Genomic DNA, 20,565 nt, shown 5'->3' on the forward strand with positions numbered 1-20,565 from the left:
TGCCCCAGGCCTTCTGCCCCTATACCCTGGGATCCCGTCCGCCCTGTGAGTTCCACCACCACCACCCACTGATGACTTTCAGAGGTGGATCTCAGCCCCTGCCTCGCTGCTGACCTCCAGGCTGCTGTACCCTGTGGCCTGGTTAACAGCTCCACTGGGATGTTCATGGACATCCCACTGCTCCTGTCCAAAATGGGACACCTGGTTTTCCTCCCCAGACCTGCTCCCCTGAGGTTCTCCCTGCGTGGGCTGAAGGCAACCCCATCCTTCTGGAGCTCAGACCAAGGCTCCCTCTCACACCCACGCTGAATCCAGCAAGAGTTCTTGTTCGCTCTGCCTTTGGAATATGTTCAGCATCTGACTGCTTCTCGCCTCCACAGATGCCACCGCCCTGCCCTGAGCCACCGTCCCCTCTTATGTAAATGCTCGCAGCCGCCAGCTAGCTGGGTCTCTGCTCTACCTCACCCCTGCCTCTGTCTTTTTCTTTTAAAGTTTCTTCAAATAACCTTAGTGGTTAATAGTGACAGAAACAATTCATATCACAAAATAATGTAGTCAGTGTTCCAATTTTGCTTTTAGAGAAAACAATTTGTTTTTTAAAGAAAGCTGGACAGGCTCAAGCAAGAAACGAAGTGAGGAAGTGTTGGGATAGTTCAGACAGAAGGTGACGAGAGAAGGAGAGGCACTGAGGAGGGAAAGGTTTAGGCAGCTTGCTATTCTTGCACAATTGCCTCTTCAGATCCTCGGCCTCGTGGTGGAGAATCCGGGGTGGGGGTTCCCCCCCTCCTGGAGGCAGCAGCTGCGTTAACGTCTGTACTGACGTCGCTCCTTCCTGGTTTTGCCACGTGGATTTGAAACGGCTTTGCTTGCTCCACTGTTCTCCTTTTTCATCCTTTTTGCTCTGCAGGTCAGGGTGTGTTCCCCTGAGGATGCCATGTCTGCCTCATCTGAGACCTGATCAATAACGCCACTTCCCTCCCAGATCTGGCCTTAGCCATTGACTCCCTTCTCTCTCCGACCCGCTCTGGGCCCCGATACCTCAGCCAGCCTGAGCTACTCATCGTTCCCCTCATAGGCACCATGTTTTCCTCCCTGTGAGACAAGACTAGTTCACAACATTTCCACTGCCTCTACCCACGTTTATTCCCAAATCCACAGGATCTAATAGGAATTGTAGACACTCGGCGAGCACTTACTGTGGGCCAGGCCCTGTGCTAGGTGTGTGCGGCATTGTTCAACTTCACCCTCATGGAGAAGGGAGACACCTATGTCATCCCTTTCTATCGTGCCAAGGGTGTGCCCCACCCAGGGCCCCTCAGACCTTCTGTCCAGGTCCCTGTGCTCAGCCCGGCTCTGAGGGCTTTGCTGCTAAAGCTTGCCCAGCAGCCTCCTGAGGACTGCCTCTCGCCATCCAGGAAGGAGCGTCCGAAGGCCCCAGGAGTTTCGTGTCCTCCTTTCCCCATGACCACGGCAGAGGCGACAGGGTGGGAATGCAGCCCCCAGAGCCTTTGGCTCCAGGTGTGAGAGACCAGAGGTGTGATCGAGCTGCAGGGCCCCCATGGGCTCAGGCTACACTGGCGCTTCCTCTTCCCCAGCTCGCTTCTGACTCCCTCAGCTTTCCTCCCAGGAGCACTGCCCTCTAGTCACCTCCTCCCGGTCCTGGCTCCTGACCCATGCCTGTGCCCGGACACCTGAGACTCTTGCCGGGCTGACAGGAGACGCAGCAGAGTTTCAAGCCCGAGCAGTCCGACCCCAGGCACGCTGCAGAGCTCTCTCTAATCCCTACGTTAAGTCGCCTGTCACGTCGGTGCGAGGATTCTGCGTCAGCCTCTTTTCTTAGCACTCTGTCAGAAAACTTATGGAGAATTCTGGAGCAGTGCCTTTGCTGCCTGCTCGTAATCCTCTGTGTGGTCCGGGGGAAATTCCCAGCCCTCCCCCCAAGAAGGGGGAAGTGCGGCAGGAGCATCTCAGAACACTGGTGCGTGCCGGGGGCTTCTCTCCAATGCCCCACAGACACGCATGAGACCCCGCAGATACGCATGAGACCCTGCAGACATGCATGAGAGCCCACAGACACGCATGAGACCCCCCAGACACACATGAGACCCCAGACACACACATGAGGCCCCACAGACATGCATGAGACCCCAGAGACACGCGTGAGGCCCCACAGACATACACGAAATGAACGTACCTCTACCACGCCCTGGGAGTTCTTATAAAAGTTCTGTGGAGGTTCTGCTCCCCCTGGGCTGTTTCCCAGCACAGAGCACAGCATGTAAAATGGAGGTGCTCCATCTTCTGGGATGCGATTCTGTTGCAAGAAACCAGATTTAGAACTGTGCTCTCAGATTCCGTTTGCATAAGAAGCACCTGGTGTGGGGCCTCAGAACCTGCATTTTAACAAGTGTTCCAGGTGATTCTGATGCAGGTGAACCTCAACTCTTTATTGTTACTTGCAAAAACACCAATTTATAAGGTCCAAATAGTCAATAATAACCAAGGAAATTTATGTTACAAATACTTATTATACAGCAGTTACTTCGTGCCTGGCACTGTTGTAATTGAATTACAAATATTAACTCAATCCATATCATAACCTTGTGAGATAAACAGTGTGATTAGGAAACTGAGGCAGAGAATGCTAAGGACCCTGCCCCTCACCCGCAGCTGGTGGGTGGGTTTGGACCCAGGCATTGGCTCCAGGGCTGAGCTCTTGACTGCCATCCCCTCCACCCTTGGCGCTGACGTGTGGCAGAAAGTCACGTTACTCCTCACTATACTTTCTCTGAGCCGTTCCAAGGAGCCTGAGGGGAAAGAGGACCATGCGACTGCGTGAAACACCCAAAAACATTTCACTGGCTTCCGGCTGGGGAAGGGGTGGAGTAAAAACACTTCAGCAGAAATGCACAGCTCTCCTCAGAGAGCCTGCTCTGGCGTCCACGCCTCCAGTCGTGGCGGTGTCCGTGGGCTCCCTGCCTCAGCAGCCACGGCCGGCCCAGGGAGTCGGCGTCTCGTAGAGGAGCCAGCAGCCCTCCAGCACGTGGAGGGAGTGGATCTCGTGGAAGTGGAAGTGGTCCTGAGGCGAGGAGCAGGCCTCAGTGAGCTCCCTTCCTGGCCTCTAGTCCTCTTGCCTGTAGATCCTGATCCTGCGGGAGCTGATCTGGGGATTCAGCCGTTATAGACGCAGAAGAGTCAGGAATCCAGCCTCTGGCAACCAGTCATACACATCCCTGAGGGAATGGGTGTTTCTTTATCTTTTCTATATCAAAGGTGACAAATTAAAGAAAGACACTGCCAATACCAGGGCTGCTGCGTACGGCTGGATAGGTTGTATACTATAAAACTCAAGAGGGCGCCATTCACACAGACCATGACGTGAATGGTGTTCCCTAGAGTTGCTTGGGCCACAAAGACATGAACCATATACGCTGGCTCTATTTAGTAACATTCTTAAGTAACAGTTTTTGTGTATTTGTTTTGCTCTCTCCTTCAGAGACCTATGCTGGACTGAAGCTCTCCTTGGATGATATAAAAATAATGAGACATTAAAACAAAAGGACAATAGCATTAGAAGAGGCCAGGAGAGGAAGTCAAACTGCTCTCCCCAAGTGAGGCACAGATGGGTGGCAATTCGAGAAGAGGGTCCAGCCAGGCAATCCCTCAATTCTTCTCTGAGCTTTAAGCCCTGCTGCTCTGAAACCCTGAGAAGCAAGAGCCGTCATAAACAAGGTTTCAGCCCTTGGCTCTGGAAGGTGCCCCTGCAAAGCAGTTTTCGGTAATTAATGAAAACGGAAGCTCAAGCTCATGAGGGAGGCCTTTCCAGATCAGCAGATCACAGAACCTTTATAAGAACAGAGAGGCAGGCTGTTGGCCGGGGAGTCCTGTCCTTCCTTGAGCACCAGCTCTTCTTCTATCTGCTGCTTCCTTCCCGCAGGTCCCCATTCAGCGTCTTCCTTCTCCCACTGTCAAGTCCTCTGCAGGAAAGGCTCTCAGAAGCATCCCTTCTGCGGACTGAAGACAGCTCGTAGGGCATCTTCATGGTTGTAAAGGGCTCACACGTCTGTTATGCAATCAGATCTTCACGACAGCCCGACACACGTGCAGCAACCATTGTAAGCTTTTCTTCTTTTATGAGAAACTAATGCCTAGAGCTTTCGGTCTGTGATGGGAAGAGTCAGGAAGGAAAGTGGAAGCCTAGAGTTTCAAGCTCCTAAAGCCAGTCTGGGTCCTAACAGGGTATTGAACCCTCTGAGGGGGTTTCAAAATCCGCACAAGTGGCACCTTTTCCACAGGACTCTGTCCTAGTCAAAGCAGAGAATCCCTAACTGTGGACTTCCAGGCTGCTGGGGATTTCGTGGGTGAGGGTGCGCTTTCAGGAGCTATCGGAGCCACATGGTTGGTTACTTATTTGGCCTAATCAAAAAGCAGGACTTGAGAGACCCCGAGGTTCACCATAACAGTTAATATTGGGGGGGGCTTGCCATGTGCCAGGTACCCTCCTTTCGCCCCCTTAGAACCCTATGAATGAGGTACTCTTGCTAGTCCCATTTCACAGATGAAGAGAGAAACAGCCCAGGAACCAGCCTAAGGCGGCCTGGCAGTTAGGAGTCAATCCTCTGCTCGTTCACCACCTGTGGCATAGACACAGCTAATACCACACACTACTTCTTCCCAGTGGAGGCCAGTTAATTTTACCAAAATAAAATACATTGTCCAATTAAAAGCTTTGCATTAATGAAGGAAAAGAGAACACAGCCAGAGCCAGAAAAAAGAAAGCTGCTGTCCTCTGGCATGAATACTACATCTGGAGCCTGGATGAGACCAGAGGGCACAGCAGGACCAGGGACACCAGGAGCAGATGGAGTGCTGATAGCCGGGGTGGTGGCCGTGCTGCAACAAGTGGCCCTACTGGTGGCCCTGGTAGTGGGGGCCACTGTCCACGCGCACGGAGTTGCAGCGGCTCAGGTGGGGCTGCAGGCTGGGCTGGTCGCTGGTGCACTCGCAGCCACGACCCTGGAAGCTCCGGTCCTCGAAGAAGGTGATCTGCAGGAGGCAAGGACAGGCTCAGAGGCCAGCCAGCAGCCCCCCATGCAAGAGGCTCCTCCTCCTGGGGCGGTGGACAGGGCTTCCCTCCTCGGGGTGGGGGGAGGGGAGTGGTGGACAAGGTCCCCTCCCCATGCGGTGGACACGTCCCAGCCCTAAGCAGGGGGGGGTGAGGGGGGGCGGGGGGCGGTGGGTGGGGGTACACTGCTCTTCTCCCCTCGCTGTGGCCACGCCCCCTCCCAGCATTGGGCGGGTTCGCTGGAGCAGGATACTGCTGTGTTGGCAGGAGCCGAACAAAGGGCCGGGTGAGGAGGGTTTCCTCTCCCTTCTCTGCTGTCAGAGCCCACGGGTCGCATCCCCTCTGGAGTATTCCGGCTGCTGTCACTGGCTGATGCCATGGAGACTGTTTGAAAAAAAAGTCACGTGGGACATTGTCTACTTAATAACAGAAGAGGAGCTTCACCCGTTTCATTTGTAGTCCACACTCTTATTTGTACAGGTTGGGAAGAAACAGAAAGTGTTTAAGTTGGGGGAGCAAAATAGGCATAGAATAATATGGTAAAATATAAATTCCATCTGTAATGGCTATGATATTATTTACACGCCACAGTGTTGATTACTAATTGTTAATAAGAATGAAATGACCTTAACTAAATGTTGAAAATTTCAAATTAGTCCTTCGAGAGAACTTTCTCATAAAAGCTATATGGAATATTTTACCAAGTGATTTTACAGAATTTCAAACTTTCAGTATAAAAAAAACACAGAGCAAACACAGTATTTGGTCCGATTTTGTGGCAGTCATGCCTAGAAGTTTATCTGGGCTAATTGTGATTCAAAAGGGGGGATAGTTTTAAGATGCTTAATCTCAGAAAGAAGAACTAAAAGGGAAGTTTCTAAGTTTAAGGAAATAAGAAAAAGTAATACTTTAAAAACACAAAAATAGGTTACCTCTTAGGTTATCATAAATAAAACCGAATTCCTAAGAAATACATTTCTGGTAGGATCTAGAGAGACTTTTGTTCTCCAGGGAACAAGAGTACACGGAGCTTTTGACTCGGAGAAAATTAATTGCATGCACAGGGCTGGAATGGCGCAGAGAGAGGAGGGAACAGATGTCCAGACGCTGGGACTCTAGGAAGACTTTGGAGAGTGTTCATCGGCCTGGAAGAGCACAGTGTGATGGACTGGAAGGAGCACTGGAGAGGAAGATGACCTGTGCCATCAGCCTCTCTCATGTTCAAAGAATCTCCACAGTCCTGTGTTGACTTGTGGAAATACTTTGGCATGACTTTGGGTCATAAATCTTTGTAAGTTGATGTGTATGAATTAAACACCAACTGCGTACAATATGATGCTTTCAGTTCCTGTTACCCACTTTGTAAAGGAGGTGTTTGCAAAGTCACGTTTACATAGTGGAAATAAGCAGATACAATTTAAAGAATAAAAATCATCATTTTAATCAAAAATTTAAAGAACAAAAAATAAATTTAAAAAAGCATCGTTTTGCTCAGAGTTGTTTCTGTGGGGAGAGATGGGTGAAAACAGTAACCTATGAGTAAGCACCGGGATGCAGAGTCCTAGCGAGCATGTGGAGGAACGTGGTGGGAATGTCTGTGTGGTGCCACCTCAGCCACATGCAGTGACAGCTGAAATTCAGGGTCCATCTGGAGGACCCAAACAAGAGGACTTGGGGCTCGCTTCTCTCACTACCTAGGAAGAGAGGATTTATTTCAAGCTAGAGGAAGAATCATGGAAAACCCCCACACTTCTCATAGAGCTGAAAAGTAAATGGCTTGGCCCAAAATGTGGCTTGATTTCAATGCTCTACAGAAAATTGAGGGAGTGACAAATGTGTGTCAGACCTAATTGTACTTAGTGTGCTAGGAACCTAAGTTAGGACCTGAGATTCTTGCACCTGGGCGCAGAAGCAGAGAGTGACACTAGCTGCCTGGAATGACCAATGGGGGCCGTCTTTGGAGGGAGGACGGCTCAGGATCGGGCTGAGTTCTAGTTGTTCTCCTGTTCTAGTCCAGAAAGTGACCCTTTGTTGCTCCCTAATTATTCAGTTGGTTTCAAACAAAAGGGAAGGAAAAAGAGACTAATTCAGATTCGGATTTTGCTGCACGCAGTGTCAATGATTTGTGTAGCTGGTATAAAGGCCAGTCTACAAAATGAAGTATGTAAGAACTATCGCTTTCCTTATTTTCTATGAGTCAAAATATTTTATGAATCTAAGCCTCATTCTACTGAGATGGAGAGAAAACCTAACTTTAGTCATTGCCAAAAATTATGGCACCAACCTAGATGTAGGTCCATATCATGTCACATGCGAAAAGCAAGTTGTGTTTCACAACATATGCGAATAAAACCATCATGCTGTACATCTTAAACTTACACAGAGATGTATGTCGATTCTTTCCCAATGAAACTGGGAAAACACTCAATACAGATAAACAGACCTATAAGAAAGAGCGTCTCAAAATTTTCAAACCTTAGTAACAGCAACAGAGGGGAATACATATGTATCCCCCAAACTTAGAAACACAGTCCCAAAGGTTCCCATGGAAGTGCTGAAACGCTTTTAGACCCACATGCTTTATGTCAAGAATTTATGTTTTTGGCATTCTAATTCGTGATCTACTCAAGTTAGTTTTAATAGAAATTATGATTTAGAAAAGTGGGCTCCTGCTGTGGATTTGTAAGCCCTCTAGTAGGGTAAATGGACCGACCATGAGTAAATTTACCTGGGTTTAATTGTGTTAAGGTAACATCACTAAGACAGAATAGCCTTTCATTTGAACTTCATCCCGTGGATGCGATCCCCTGGGTCCTGAGGTTTTCTACAACCAAAACTCCAGCGCAGCAAACATCACAGATTTATTGAACCGCAGGAGGTGTTGCGACTCTGTGTACCATAATATGCCCAATGAGGTTCTCTAAAATTTCATTTCCTATCAAACTTTAAACCTATTCCATAAGACTGAAAAAAAAACCAAGTTGCAGACTAAAATGTACAGCATGGTTCCATTTCTGTAAAGAAGACAAGGCTATGTTTCATGGGACGTCTTTATACACGAGGGAGAGCTTGAGGAGGCAGCTTCCCAGGGTAAGCGGGGGTTAGCAGTGACGAGTGGGGTCTGAGGACCCCGCTTCTCTCTTTATAGAATTTGTAAAGTAGTTAGAAAATTTTCAAGCTAAAAATGAATTAATTCTCTATTGATGAAAAGATTTTCTTTTTTTTTTTTCACATGCAGGGCTTTGCTTGTGAGCAAGCAGATTCTAGTTCAGTCAAAGGCGTCTAAGAGCTGTGGGTTTCTTCAACGTGCCTTTTAGTCAGAGCCTGCTGTTCTGCACTTAAGGCCTTCCTGTGTTCGTGGTGCACTATACCACGTGTACCTCTCATTAATTTACTTGCATTAGCCCGGCGCCGGGTACAGCTGTGCAGTTTCTGCCCTTCACGCGGTGTTTAGCCCAGGGGCTGTACCGGCCCGGAGGCTGTACGGGTCAGGAGCCGTGAGAACAGGAAGGAGGGCCTCTCACTGAGTCCCAGGGCAGGCAACGGGCAAGGGCAGCCCTGGCCTGGGTTATATAACACTGTGCTTGAGGGTGAACAGAGCCACGATTCCCTATTTCATCTAATCAGGCTTTTTGCTGAGTGGTCTTCCCTTTACTACTAATCTGTGACGCCCTGGTCTCCAACCGCCTCTGGGGTCAGAAGAAAACTCCAGAATGTTGTTCCTTGAGGCCCTCGGCTGAAGGCCCCCTTCTCACCAGTTAGCCCTCCCGTTGCTCTGGCCCTGACTTGCCTCTCTGTCTCAGACAGGCTGGCTCCTCCCTCCACCTCACTTCTGACCCTCGTTCAAGACTCCTGCGCCTTGAAGCTCTTCTAGAATAGATCCATTTATTCTCTGGGACCCGTGACAGGGGAATTAACGGGCACACACGGAAGAAAAACAGAAGCCAGCAATTGCCAGTAATGCAGACTAAATACTTTATTAGGCTTCAAATGGGGAAAATGGGAATGTGGACCTATTTCAGTACAAATCCACCACCCTCCGCAAAGATCCTGCCTTAGCGTCCACGGCCCCCCAGTCCTGGTAGTGCCTGTACTCGCCCGGCCTCAGCAGGTACTGCTGCCCCCGGTAGCTGGGCATCTCGTAGAGGACCCAGTAGCCCTCCAGCACGTGGAGGGAGCGGACCTCAGCCAGGTGGAAGCGGTCCTGGATGCTGGAGCAGTCCTCGCTCAGCTCCTTCATGAGGCCCTTGTGGTCTTCTCTCTCGTACAGCCGCAGCCTGTGGGCGCCAGTCTGCCGGGTCCACAGAGAGAAGGGAGAAGCAAGCCCACAACAGATGAGCTTGGTGGGCTGGGGCTGGGGACTGTCAGTGAACAGACTGAGACGGGATTGCTGTGGGTGCTGTGCACAGGCCTGCCTTCTGCTAGCACTTCACAGATATTTGCACACTCGCTTTCTATTTCTTATCTAGGAGATGCAGTTTTTAAGAGGTTCAAAGTCTGGGTTAGAATCCATCAGGAACTCAAATATCTGGATTCCTAATTCTCTGTGTTAACTCAAACCTATATTTTGACCAGTATTTTTTAATATGAGTATTGTCTCCCAAATTTATATCCATATAAACTTATCACTAAGGGAGGATTTTAAAAGTCACATACTTCAGTGAAAAATTGGTTTAAATAGTCACTTGGAATCAGAACTCAACTGATTTTCCAAATTAAGGAACATTGTCTTTTCCAAAGTTGGACACCACCTTTGCATAGTCTATATTAACAACAGTGTTCTGTTTTCACTAGTCTGTGGTGGGACCTGTCTAATGCACTCACTATCAACTCCTTTACTGTAGGTAAAAATTAATTTGTTAGAAATACGGCCTTCTTATGCCCAAGAAGCTTCCTCTCTGCAAGTTTTGTTTCACATCCCACTAAGATGTTACGTTTGTTAAGGACAACTTCTGTTTGACCTAATGGTAGCAAAAATTAAAAATAAAACTGACTCTTCGCAGAAGCGAGTTCTTCCTTACTTCCCTGCTGTCTTTGTGTGTGGGTCTTCCTGGGCTTAGGCAGGAATCTAAAGCCCGCGTGAGCTTTAGGTGTTTTTAAAGGAAAAGCTCCCGCACCCCAAGCCGTCTCAACACGCAGTGAGGACACTCAGGCGGCGTGACTGACGTCATCAGGCCGAACCTACCTGGGGGATGAGGCGGCAGGAGCCCACCGCGTCTCCGAGGCCCATCCAGTGCTGGGAGTCGGGGTAGTCGCCGCGCCGCACCAAGTACTGGTGGCCCTGGTAGTGGGGGCGCTCGTAGAGCATCCAGCAGCCGCTGTCCACGCGCACCGAGTTGCAGCGGCTCAGGTGGGGCTGCAGGTTGGGCTGGTCGCTGGTGCACTCATAGCGGCGGCCCTGGAAGCCGCGGTCCTCGAAGAAGGTGATCTGCGGGGAGAACGAGAGGCGGCAGCACGTCAGCCGGGAGGACCCCCACGGCAGACGCTCAGCAGACACGGCGTGGCCCTGCTCGGCTCACCTTCCCCATGGTTGTTGACAGCGATGAGCAGAGTCCAGACTGTGGGGACAAGAGTGGCAGCCGGTCTATGTAGCAGGACGGCTGCTGCGTTGGCAAGAACAGCACAAAAGGGGCCCCGGGTGAGTAAGGGGATTTTATGGATCCCTTTTACGTGCTGCATTCAGTGGAAATGCCTGTAGATTTGCCCTCACTTTCTGGTACATTCTAACGCTGTTCTGTATGCATCCTCAATGGGTCCCGAGCGTTGCTTTCATTTGGATTCTTAGTGTTTTCTAAATTTATCAGCAATTCAGTCCGAACTTTTGACCTTAAATTCATGTCTCTACACACATGATTCAGTTGTGCCCTGTGCATTTTCCAGGAGAAACCTACACCTCAGAGGAGTGTCCTGGACCTCCAGAGAGGCCGTGCAAAGAGCAGTGACAGCAGAGACCACTCTAACTCAACATTTTTTTCTTTCTTTCTTTCTTCTTTTTTTGCTGAGGAAGATTCACCCTGAGCTGACATCTGTGCTAATCTTCCTCTATTTTTTAGTATGAGGGCTGCCAGCACAGCATGGCTCCTAACAGAGCAGTGTAGGTCCATGCCCAGAAGCCAAGCCTGGGCCACAGAAGCAGAGCACGCTCAACTTAACCTCTAGGCCACTGGGGCTGGCCCGACATTTTTTTCTTTCCACAAGTTGCCAGTCCAGTGCAGGACACAAGTGCGCATTCTGATTTTGCTAGTTTTGACCCCGTGCTTTAAGGCATAGCTGTTACCTTCCCTCTGGTGGGTGTTCTGGAGATCAGCTCCTGGTAGACAATTTCTGTGAGAGCCAAGGGAAAGGTTTCTATGGTCATTGGGTCCGAAACAGAGAAGTAAACTGCATTATAGATTGCTTCCCTTCTCCAGGGCAGGGGGAGGCAGTAAAGCCCCGTGGACTCAGAACGTCCACATAATAACTGCATGGACTTGGCAAGCCACACCACCTCTCAGAGCAGGAGTCGTGTCGTAGCACTTATCTCACAGGACATGTTATGTCGAATGAGAAAGGAAGGAAGGAAGAGCAGCCTCCCATACTTGGAAGCTGGCCTGGCCCTCAGAACAAGGCCATGGTATTTCCCTGTTAGACAAACAATCTCACAAAACACCAATGTCAGACGAGATTACTCTGAGATCATGATGAAGATGAAATGAGACCAAATAAGGAGACTCATAATTCCGTCTGAGCACAGGCAGAAACAAAGTCAGTGTGCACCACAAAATACCCAACATCCCTTTCAGCCAAAATAGTTACTGTGACTTCTTTCTCAATCGCAGCTTTATCCTTGTCCCCAGCCCCTCCCCATGAGTGGATTTATGGAGACATCCAACCACAAAATGATCCCGGCTTCCTGACAACATTCTGTCTGGAGTAAATCTCCACTTTTCTAGACCCTCCCCCAAACCACCCAGCCAGAGCACCAATCCTATCACAGGGTCTTCCCAACACCCTTGTGCTGAGGTGCTCCACGACTCCCGTGGTGTGCTCTCCCCGCCGTAACAAGTAATAAACCCCCTTGTTTGACAACCGGTGTTCCTGGTGGTTCTTTGGCTAAGGGACAGTGACATGAATAAATGGGATTTTGTGTGTAGCGTGTTTGGCACCTACTTGACACATGCAAGCACTGAGTAAATGTTTGGTATTAGTAATAGTGTCACATTATTAAGGATGACTTCAGCCTGTTTGTCTTTCCCAAAGATATGCAATCCTCTGAAAGACGCCTGAGAAATTTCTCTGCTGTGAAGCCATTTGGTGGTTAAAAAAAAAGTGGTAAATTTGAAAAGGACTTTAGAAATCATCTAGAGTTTTCAGACGCTGGTGTGCATAAGAAGCACCAGTACTTACTAAAAATGCAAATTACCAGGCCCTGCCCTCTCTGGAGATTCTGCATCATTAGATCTGGAAAAGATTCCAGGAATCTGTATTTTTTGACGAGCACCAGATTGTTCTTGGAGCAGAGTAGTGAAAACACTACTATAGAGCCTGAACTAAGACGGCTGCCGCCTTGCTAGAAGCCCTTCCTCACTCCCACTGCCTCCACCCTCGACCCCGACTCCTCAATGTAGCACAGCAGACCCGACGTCCTGTCTGTCCCCAGATGTCCTGCCCAGTCACACTGAACCACTTGTGGTTTCCCAAATACGCAATGCTATCCTCACACTTCTCTTGCTTTTGAGTATATTGATCCTTTTCACTGAGACACCACTTCTACAGTTTCCACCCAGAGAAATGTTACTCTTTCTTCAAGGCTCAAATCAAGTGTCAATTCCTCTGTAGATATTTTCTGGAACCCTTCTTAATCCTCTGGGCTGAATTTAATACTGTCTACCTTGTTCCTCAAGCATCTTGTTCATACCACTGTAATGGTATGATCACTTATGTGATTATTTTGTTTAGACATCAGTTCCTTGAAATAAATGAGGAGAGCCCCTATTCTGTCTTTATTTTTGTATTCTCACTAACTGACAAAGTGGACTGGCATGTTAAGGTTGCTCAATGAATACAGGGTATGAATGTTTTTCCCTGGTCTGAAATCCATTGCTCTAATAGTCCATGGGACCGATTTCAGATGCTCAGCACACACACGCATCAAAGTTCAGCATCTGCAACTTTCAATGTGTGGATGACAGGAGCACCCCACCTTTGATCCAAGAGGCCTTTATCACAAGGGCCTGCTGTAAGCAAAAGAGTAAGCAAAAGAGAGCAAAGAGGAACATGTGTTGTCCTCTAAACCCTCTGCTCCTTGGTGATTCTGTCTGAGATGCCAATGAATGGGACAGCAGCAGCTGCCAGTTCCAGAGTTTTGCTTGTCTGAGGTCCAGCCAGCAGTTGACCTTACCTCCCACCTTCCTGCTTCCTAGTAATTAATGCAGCATTTGCATTGTGTACATGCTTGGTTGAGTAAGAAAAGGTCATTTGGTTGGCGGCCATGCAGACCGAATTGCCCTGAACAAGGAGACTGGGTAAGGGACCAAGAGTCCCGCCACAGCGCCAGCCTCTTGTCCTCTTCCTCAGCATGTCCTTGATGATCGTTCCATAAATGACAGAACACAGGAAGCAATCATTGACCCACCTTTGCTTAACTCCTGTGACATTCCTCTTGGAACAAATTTACTTTTGTGTTAAGAGCAATACATTTCGTCTGGTTTAAGCAACAGGTGGTTGCAATGGCCACTTTTACTTTAACAAACCCACAAAGAAGAAAACTTGAACTTGAGGGAGTAAGACACACACTAACATCATGACCTAACCCCATCCTTGTCAGCAGGGCAGAAAGACTGGAGAGGGAGCCCGCCATGAGGAGATCCTTTGAGGGTACAGCTTGGTACCACAGTTTTTGGCGCTCCTTCATGGAATAGCTGCTCCTCCAGTTTCTTTGCTTGGTGGGCCTTTTCAAGGTCGATAGACCAGAAGAAGTAAATTCAAAGGGAGAAAGGGGGAAGAGAGGAAGAAGATGTTAACTCTGGACTTGGTGTTACAAGTGATGATGTGCAGGAAATACTGGTGTGTGTTGGGCATGGAGGCTGACTCAGGGGTCACCTTGAAGGGATGATTCACCTCAATGGGATAAAGGTTAGCGGAATACTGTGGGATGTCCTTTCTCCCATTCCACTCTTGAGGCTGCTTCCACCCCAGACTCTTTCCACTCTTGGAGGTCCAGGGTTTACTTTAGGGAGAGGAGGAGAGAAAGAGGAAGGTGGAGAATTAGGAGGTAGTCCCCAGCTGCTCCCCAATGTGGACTTTTTCTTTACTTTGAGATTAGAGGGAGAACACAGTTCTCTTTGCCCCAGGGATGGAAGCAACCGATCTTCAAGAAGAAAAAACTTGATCAATGAGATCCAGGGGCTCTAATTTTATGTGCCTTCAGTTCAAGTGTTTCAGGGAAGTTTCTGTGTCTGCAGTCTATGATTTTATGCCTACTGGGAAAATAGTATAAAACTCAACACTCCAAGAAGCTTTTGGCTTTCTAATTCATGTTTGACATATTATTACTGGCAAACAGAGGACTCTGGTTAATATCTCCAGGAAGCCAACACTACTGCTGGGAGTTTAAAGCCAAAAGAACTGGGATTTATCAACAATTAATATACAATAATTCAAGAATCTGACTATTTTCCAGGGAAGGAACCTGTATAAGTAGCCTAACCATGGGCCCTGGTTTGCCTGGAACCATCTTGGTTCATGCCCCTTGTCCCAGTGTAGTCATCAATAGTACACAATTTCATTCTCAAAAATGACTTAGTTTAAGCAAGAAATTAAATGCTTGCTCTGTTTGTAAGCCGCTTGGGTGGTGGGTATGGTGTCCTTGAGGACATGGAGTGGAAGGGGACTCTACACAAAGTGAGCAACCATGTGGGTGCAGCTAAGAACTGAGAAGAGAGGCGCTGGGGAGGGAAGGAAGATCAGGCCACCCAGCAGCAGGTTGGGACTTGCAGACCGTCCAGAGCAAGGCTACCTGGTATGAAGTTTGATATTTTTGTGCTATTTGATCTAAACTTGCATCGCTCCCCAGAACCTCTACAATAGAGCTGCTGCACACATCAGTGCTTCATGGGAGAGATGGCGCAGGGGCTACAGGAAGAGGAGCTGTGTCTCCTGTCTGGGTCAGTGTGGTGCACAGAGTGGGAGGGGCATGGGTGGGAGGGCAGGATGGTCCTCAGTGAGGATGCAGGAGTCCAGAGTGAAGGGCACCTGGGAAAAGCACAAACCCCTTGTTCCCTCTGCAGAATTACAGTGACATTGTGTATAATATGTTGGAGGAAGTGGGACACAAGTCTCCCATCCTATGTGAGGTGGGATTTGAGCCATTTCATTACAGTCTCAAAGGATGGGCTATTTAAGAGGAATTTTGACCTGAAGCCACCAGCTTCACTGAGAAACTTTGGAAGAAACAGCCCTAAGAACCATATTTAATTACTGCAGGACTCTAGCGAGGATGCTATTTACTCAGTAACCTCTTTACCAGGACCCACAAGAAACCTTTCTTTTAGGTTTCAGTACCAGGAATGGTGGGGCTTGCCTTGAATCATTAATTTGTTTGCCTTATAGATTCTTTGAGTCGTGGAACCAATCTTCTCTCCATCTCTGCCTTGGCTGCTGGATCCAAATCTGCTTTGTCAACAGCCAGCAAAGCGCCTTACAGCCCATGGCTCGGGTCGACCTTCATTCCTGGCTCCATCTCTTTCTCTCTCTTACTGTTGTTTTCCTCTAACTCAATTTCCTCATTCTCCTATTTTAAAATTCTTTAATTTATTATATTGTAATTTTTTATTAGTAACCTTAATCCATTTTTTAAAAAATAAACAAACAATACAATCAAACTTCTCCAGAAAATTTTGATTCCTTATTTTCCACTTAGTATTATTCTCTATGTATAATCTTAATACTTTACTTCCTATTAAAATGCTAGGAAGCTGAGTTTCCCTGTGAGCATGTGGTTTTGGGAGAAATTCTGGAATTCTTCACAAAATACATACAGCAAAGAGATAGTGAATTGTATTTGGACTGGGAATCTCACGCAGGAATGAGGTATTGGAAATGGAATTGGGAGAAAAGGAATCATGGCTGCTAGAAGGACGGGGTGCAACGGACGAGAGGGACCAGTTTTTTTGTTTGTTTATGGAACTGAAGGAAGAGTCTAGATGCTGAGAACGACTTTCCTCATCAGCTAAGACTTGGACTGTATAGGGACCATGGCGGGGCTAACTTGAGGTGTTTAGTGAGTACTAATGTATCATTGTAGTTGCAAATAGATCCTTGTAAGACTAGCCACAAATGGCTTTAGCCAGTTGAATAGAACTTTGAGCCTATGTGGTTTAGTCTTTAAAGAACGCTGGCAATAACGTCTTCTACTTCCTTCCCCTTGTAAGACGTCATTTCTCATCTTGAAAACGTCATTACGTTTAGCCAAGTACCATTATCGCTTATTAAGTCTTAGATTGAAAGAAAACCAGGACTCCATTAGTGCCAGAAACACAAGCTAAATATTTTATTAGATTCTAGGGAGAAAAGTGGAGAATGTAAATACTTCAGTAAAAATCCATGACTCGTCTAAAAGAACCAACTTTGGCATTCACAGCCCCCCAGTCAAGATATCTCCTATACTCCCCCGGCCTCAGCAGGTACTGCCTTCCCCGGTAGCTGGGCATCTCGTAGAGGACCCACCAGCCCTCCAGCACGTTGAGGGAGTGGACTTCATTGAGGTGGAAGTGGTCCTGAAGAGAGAGACAGTCATCGGTGATTTCTGACATTTGTCCTCTGAAGTCATCTCTCTCGTAGATCCTCATTCTGTAAGCGCCCGTGTGCTGGGGTGGCGGACAGAAGGAAAAAGTAAATGAACACACACAGGAATTAAAGTTCCAGCCCCTGCACCTCCCTGGCCTCAGAACCCAGAGGTTCCCTGAGTCCAAATTCGCTTCCAGAACAGCCAGGTTACAGAGTTAAAGAGCCTCCCTGGCCCCAGCGCCCCCCCACAGTGAGTCTGATGATTTGTGGGCAACGTGAGGACAGAACTCAGCAGCGGTTCAGCCGCCCCTCCGCCAGTCTCTGTCCTTGGGAATTAAGGTTTGCCTAAAATAAAATTGTTATTAGAGAAAGTCCTTCTCAAAGGAGAAAAGTGAGAGACACCGGAAAGGGAAGTCTCATTTGATATATTACTCTTGTTAAAAAGGAACCAACATTTAGCTGTTTTCCGTAAGAGCAGCGTTTTGGGTTTTAGGTACGCTATGGAATGAGGATTATTAAACTCTTGTAAAAATGAGATGCCACATTTTCCTTACCTCTGTTTTCATAGCCTCAGTTTTAGTCCAGATTTCAACCTATCTAACCCTTTAGCTTCCTCTCTGGTTCCCTCGCCTCCACTTATTCATCTCCCCCAGCTGCTAGAATCACCTTCCTAAGCCGGGTTTGAAGGACACTGCACCCACGCTTCCCACACTCAGTTCTCCTAAGAACTCTGCGCTCACTCTCTGAAAGTGTTGACTCTCAAACGTCAGTTGGCGTTGGTCTTTCCTCTGATATGTTCTTCTAAGAGAGCTGGCAGCTATCGACCATGAAATCAGAATTGAAACTAGAGGACAGGGGCCTGTCTTCTCCGGGAACATAATCAAATAGAAAAGTAAGCCAAAGCCACCCAAAGTGTTTTTACCAATTAAACAGACCAAGATTGTATTGATAAATTTTGATCTATTGGATTTCTGAGTTGACTTGGCTTAGAATGACCACTTTAAGAAATTACATCTTGAACCGATGGTAACTTGAGTCTCCACCATGCCTTGCTTTTTCTTAATTAGTCTTTGGTCTTTTAATTTTGATTACATTTAAAATATAAAATCTGGGAACGTGTGATTTAAAAAAACCACCAAAGTGACTGAAGAATGGCTTCCCATCTGAGACACCCTCTGGGCCAGACTGCTGGCACCAGGCTCTGCTCCACTGTCTGTGCCCCGGCTGGAACGAAGAATGAGATTTTTAAGCGGCTTTCATTTCCAAAGAGACGAGAGACACGACAGTCACACTCACGGGGGGGATGAGGCGGCAGGAGCGGATGGAGTCGCTTTGGCCCATCCAGTGCTGGGAGTCGGGGTAGTCGCCGCGCCGCACCAAGTACTGGTGGCCTTGGTAGTGGGGGCGCTCGTAGAGCATCCAGCAGCCGCTGTCCACACGCACGGAGTTGCAGCGGCTCAGGTAGGGCTGCAGGTTGGGCTGGTCGCTGGTGCACTCGTAGCGGCGGCCCTGGAAGCCGCGGTCCTCGAAGAAGGTGATCTGCAGGAGGGAAGACGTGGGAGCATGAAGCGCTGCCGCCGCCGAGGATGCTGCGACCCGGCCGAGGGTGCGCACCGGGCCCCCGCACTCACCTTTCCCATCTTGGAGCGAGCAGACGGGTGGCGATGGCGGGGCTGGGAGGCCGCCGTCTATATAGCATGCGGACTGCTGCCTCCGCAGGAAATCGCACAAAGGGCCCCATTTCGGTGAGTAAGGGCATTTGCCAGCTCCGCTCCCTCCCCTGGGCGTCGCGCTAGCTGGGCGGTTTCCTCTCATTCTTTCTGGTAGGTTCGGGCTGTTCTAATTCACTAAAGCTGTGATTGCCACCAAAATCAAGAGTCTACTCTTTCAGTGGAGCCAACGGATGAGCGAAACTCCATCCTCATGCGCTTGTTTCATAGCCTACTCGGCTTAACTGACTCCTCAAAAGTAGTCAGGCTAACCAATGCAGTCTGCTCAGCGACTGGTGGTGTTAAAAATAAACTTCTTAAAAACCCAGAATTTAATTAAAGAATCTTAAGGAAGAGGGAATCAAGTGAAGTGGTCTGTGACAGTGCTTTGAAAGCATAAAGCTGAGTTCAAATTCAAGGTTCTGGGGTCATTGTTGTTATTTGGGGCCTATCTTGAGTAAAATTGATCCTTGACTGGAAACTTTTTGGCTCCTGGCAGCTGGGAACTCTCTGTGCTCCTTTCTGCCCCAGGGCCTTTGGACAGAGAGCTGGCACATAGTAGGCCCTCAGTCCTTGGCTCTGAGCTAAAGGAAGCAGACCGCCCTGGCCTTCCCCCTTTACCGTGTCTCCCTGGGAGCCCTTCCTCCTTCTGCTGTGGCTGCCCAGCGTGCCCCTGCCGTTGGTCCTGCCCCCTCCCGAAGTCCTCAGATCTTCTCTCCTCTTCAGCACTGTCAAGTCTTGCTCGCTGGGTAAGGGGCTGTCAGTGTGAAGGGCAATGTGGATGCCCTCCAAGGACCACACCACCTGCTTCCTTCGGCTTTTGAGATGCCCACAGCACCCAGGCCAAGCAACAGACCCTCTTGATAGTATGGATTTCACACTGAGGAATGGGGACTCCGAGGTCCCCGAGACACTTTCAAGGGGTTCATAAGGCAGAACAGTTTTCATAACAACCCCAAGATGTTATTTGCCTTCCTCACTCTTGCCCTTTCACATGTGTGCGGTGGCGTTTCTCCAGAGGCTGTGACTTGAAAGACATTCATAAAAATGTAAAATGATGCCAGTCTTTTCATTGCTTTTGCTTTGAAAAGTATGGTTATTACTCCTGAAAATGTGTTATTTATGTTGTGTAATAGTCTACCGTCTAAGGCCCTTCCTATAAAAAGGGAAACTCGCGGTGGGTGGCATCCCTTGTTGGGACAGAAGCAGCACGGTGTGCAGCCGATGCTCAGGCCGGGCAGGAGTCTCCGTGGGTGACAGAGCATGTGGGTGGCTACGGGCTGGCTCCAGTCTCTCTCTCAGCCTGTGCTGTGTGACATCGTGACACTGTAGAGTCATCCGGAACATTGGAAACGAGCGCAGCACTACAGGAGCCTGAGGCAAACGATCACATCAGGACGTGATGGGAGTCAGAGAAAACACCCAGAAGTGGAGTGTAAGGTGAAGAGGCTGGTAAGAGAGTGGTCCCTGCCTGTTGAATCCAAAATCATGGGAAAGTCTGGGCTTTGAGCCATAGGCCTGCACGCAAGCCCGCTCAGCTGTGGGATCAGCGTCTGATGTCGGAGCCTCGGGGACCTGGGCTGGGCGGGGTCGGGGTGAGTGGTGCTTTTGGGGCCAGCACATTGCTTGGTGCAGACAACACCCTGTGTGACCACCTGCGCTGTCTGTCCCGTGGCCTTGCTTTCACACGGCTTCCTCTGCGGTTATTTTCTTCACAGTGCTTACAAGCGCCATGGAACTGTTGAACAGGCGCTGTTTGAGGAGAGCACAGTTGAGGAGCGAGGGCTGCATGTGTCCACACGCATCTCTGCAGTTTCTGCTTCTGCTTCGGTGATCTTGGGAAAGTCACTTGACTTCCCCAAGCCTTAGTTTCCCCATTTATAAAATAGGAATGACAATGAAAGTCTAATGACATAGTGGACTTGAAAGCACATGGTAAATTGTAAAGTAATGCCAGTGGTGAAAAAATGTTATATCATTCATGTTTTAATAAATGCTAAAAATGACGAAATTAATAGAATTCCT

The 20,565-nt window shown here is 48.6% G+C and overlaps 2 protein-coding genes across 2 annotated transcripts; both read right to left on the bottom strand.

The window, feature by feature from the left end:
* Positions 1–9,018: 9,018 nt before the first annotated feature.
* Positions 9,019–11,517, bottom strand: LOC103542842 (gamma-crystallin C-like). The gene is made up of 4 exons (XM_008509776.2): positions 11,343–11,517; positions 10,585–10,668; positions 10,251–10,493; positions 9,019–9,356 (listed from the first exon to the last, which is right to left on the bottom strand). The coding sequence occupies exons 1-4, from the start codon at positions 11,421–11,423 to the stop codon at positions 9,084–9,086; spliced, it is 681 nt and encodes a 226-aa protein (XP_008507998.2). The 5' UTR covers positions 11,424–11,517; the 3' UTR covers positions 9,019–9,083.
* A 5,118-nt stretch (positions 11,518–16,635) lies between these two features.
* On the bottom strand, positions 16,636–18,471 carry LOC103545868 (gamma-crystallin B). The gene is made up of 3 exons (XM_070580895.1): positions 18,463–18,471; positions 18,128–18,370; positions 16,636–16,911 (listed from the first exon to the last, which is right to left on the bottom strand). Exons 1-3 carry the CDS (start codon positions 18,469–18,471, stop codon positions 16,636–16,638), a joined length of 528 nt encoding a protein of 175 aa, XP_070436996.1.
* Between the last annotated feature and the right edge of the window lie 2,094 nt (positions 18,472–20,565).

Source organism: Equus przewalskii, chromosome 17 (assembly GCF_037783145.1).
Source record: "Equus przewalskii isolate Varuska chromosome 17, EquPr2, whole genome shotgun sequence".
NCBI lineage: Eukaryota > Metazoa > Chordata > Mammalia > Perissodactyla > Equidae > Equus > Equus przewalskii.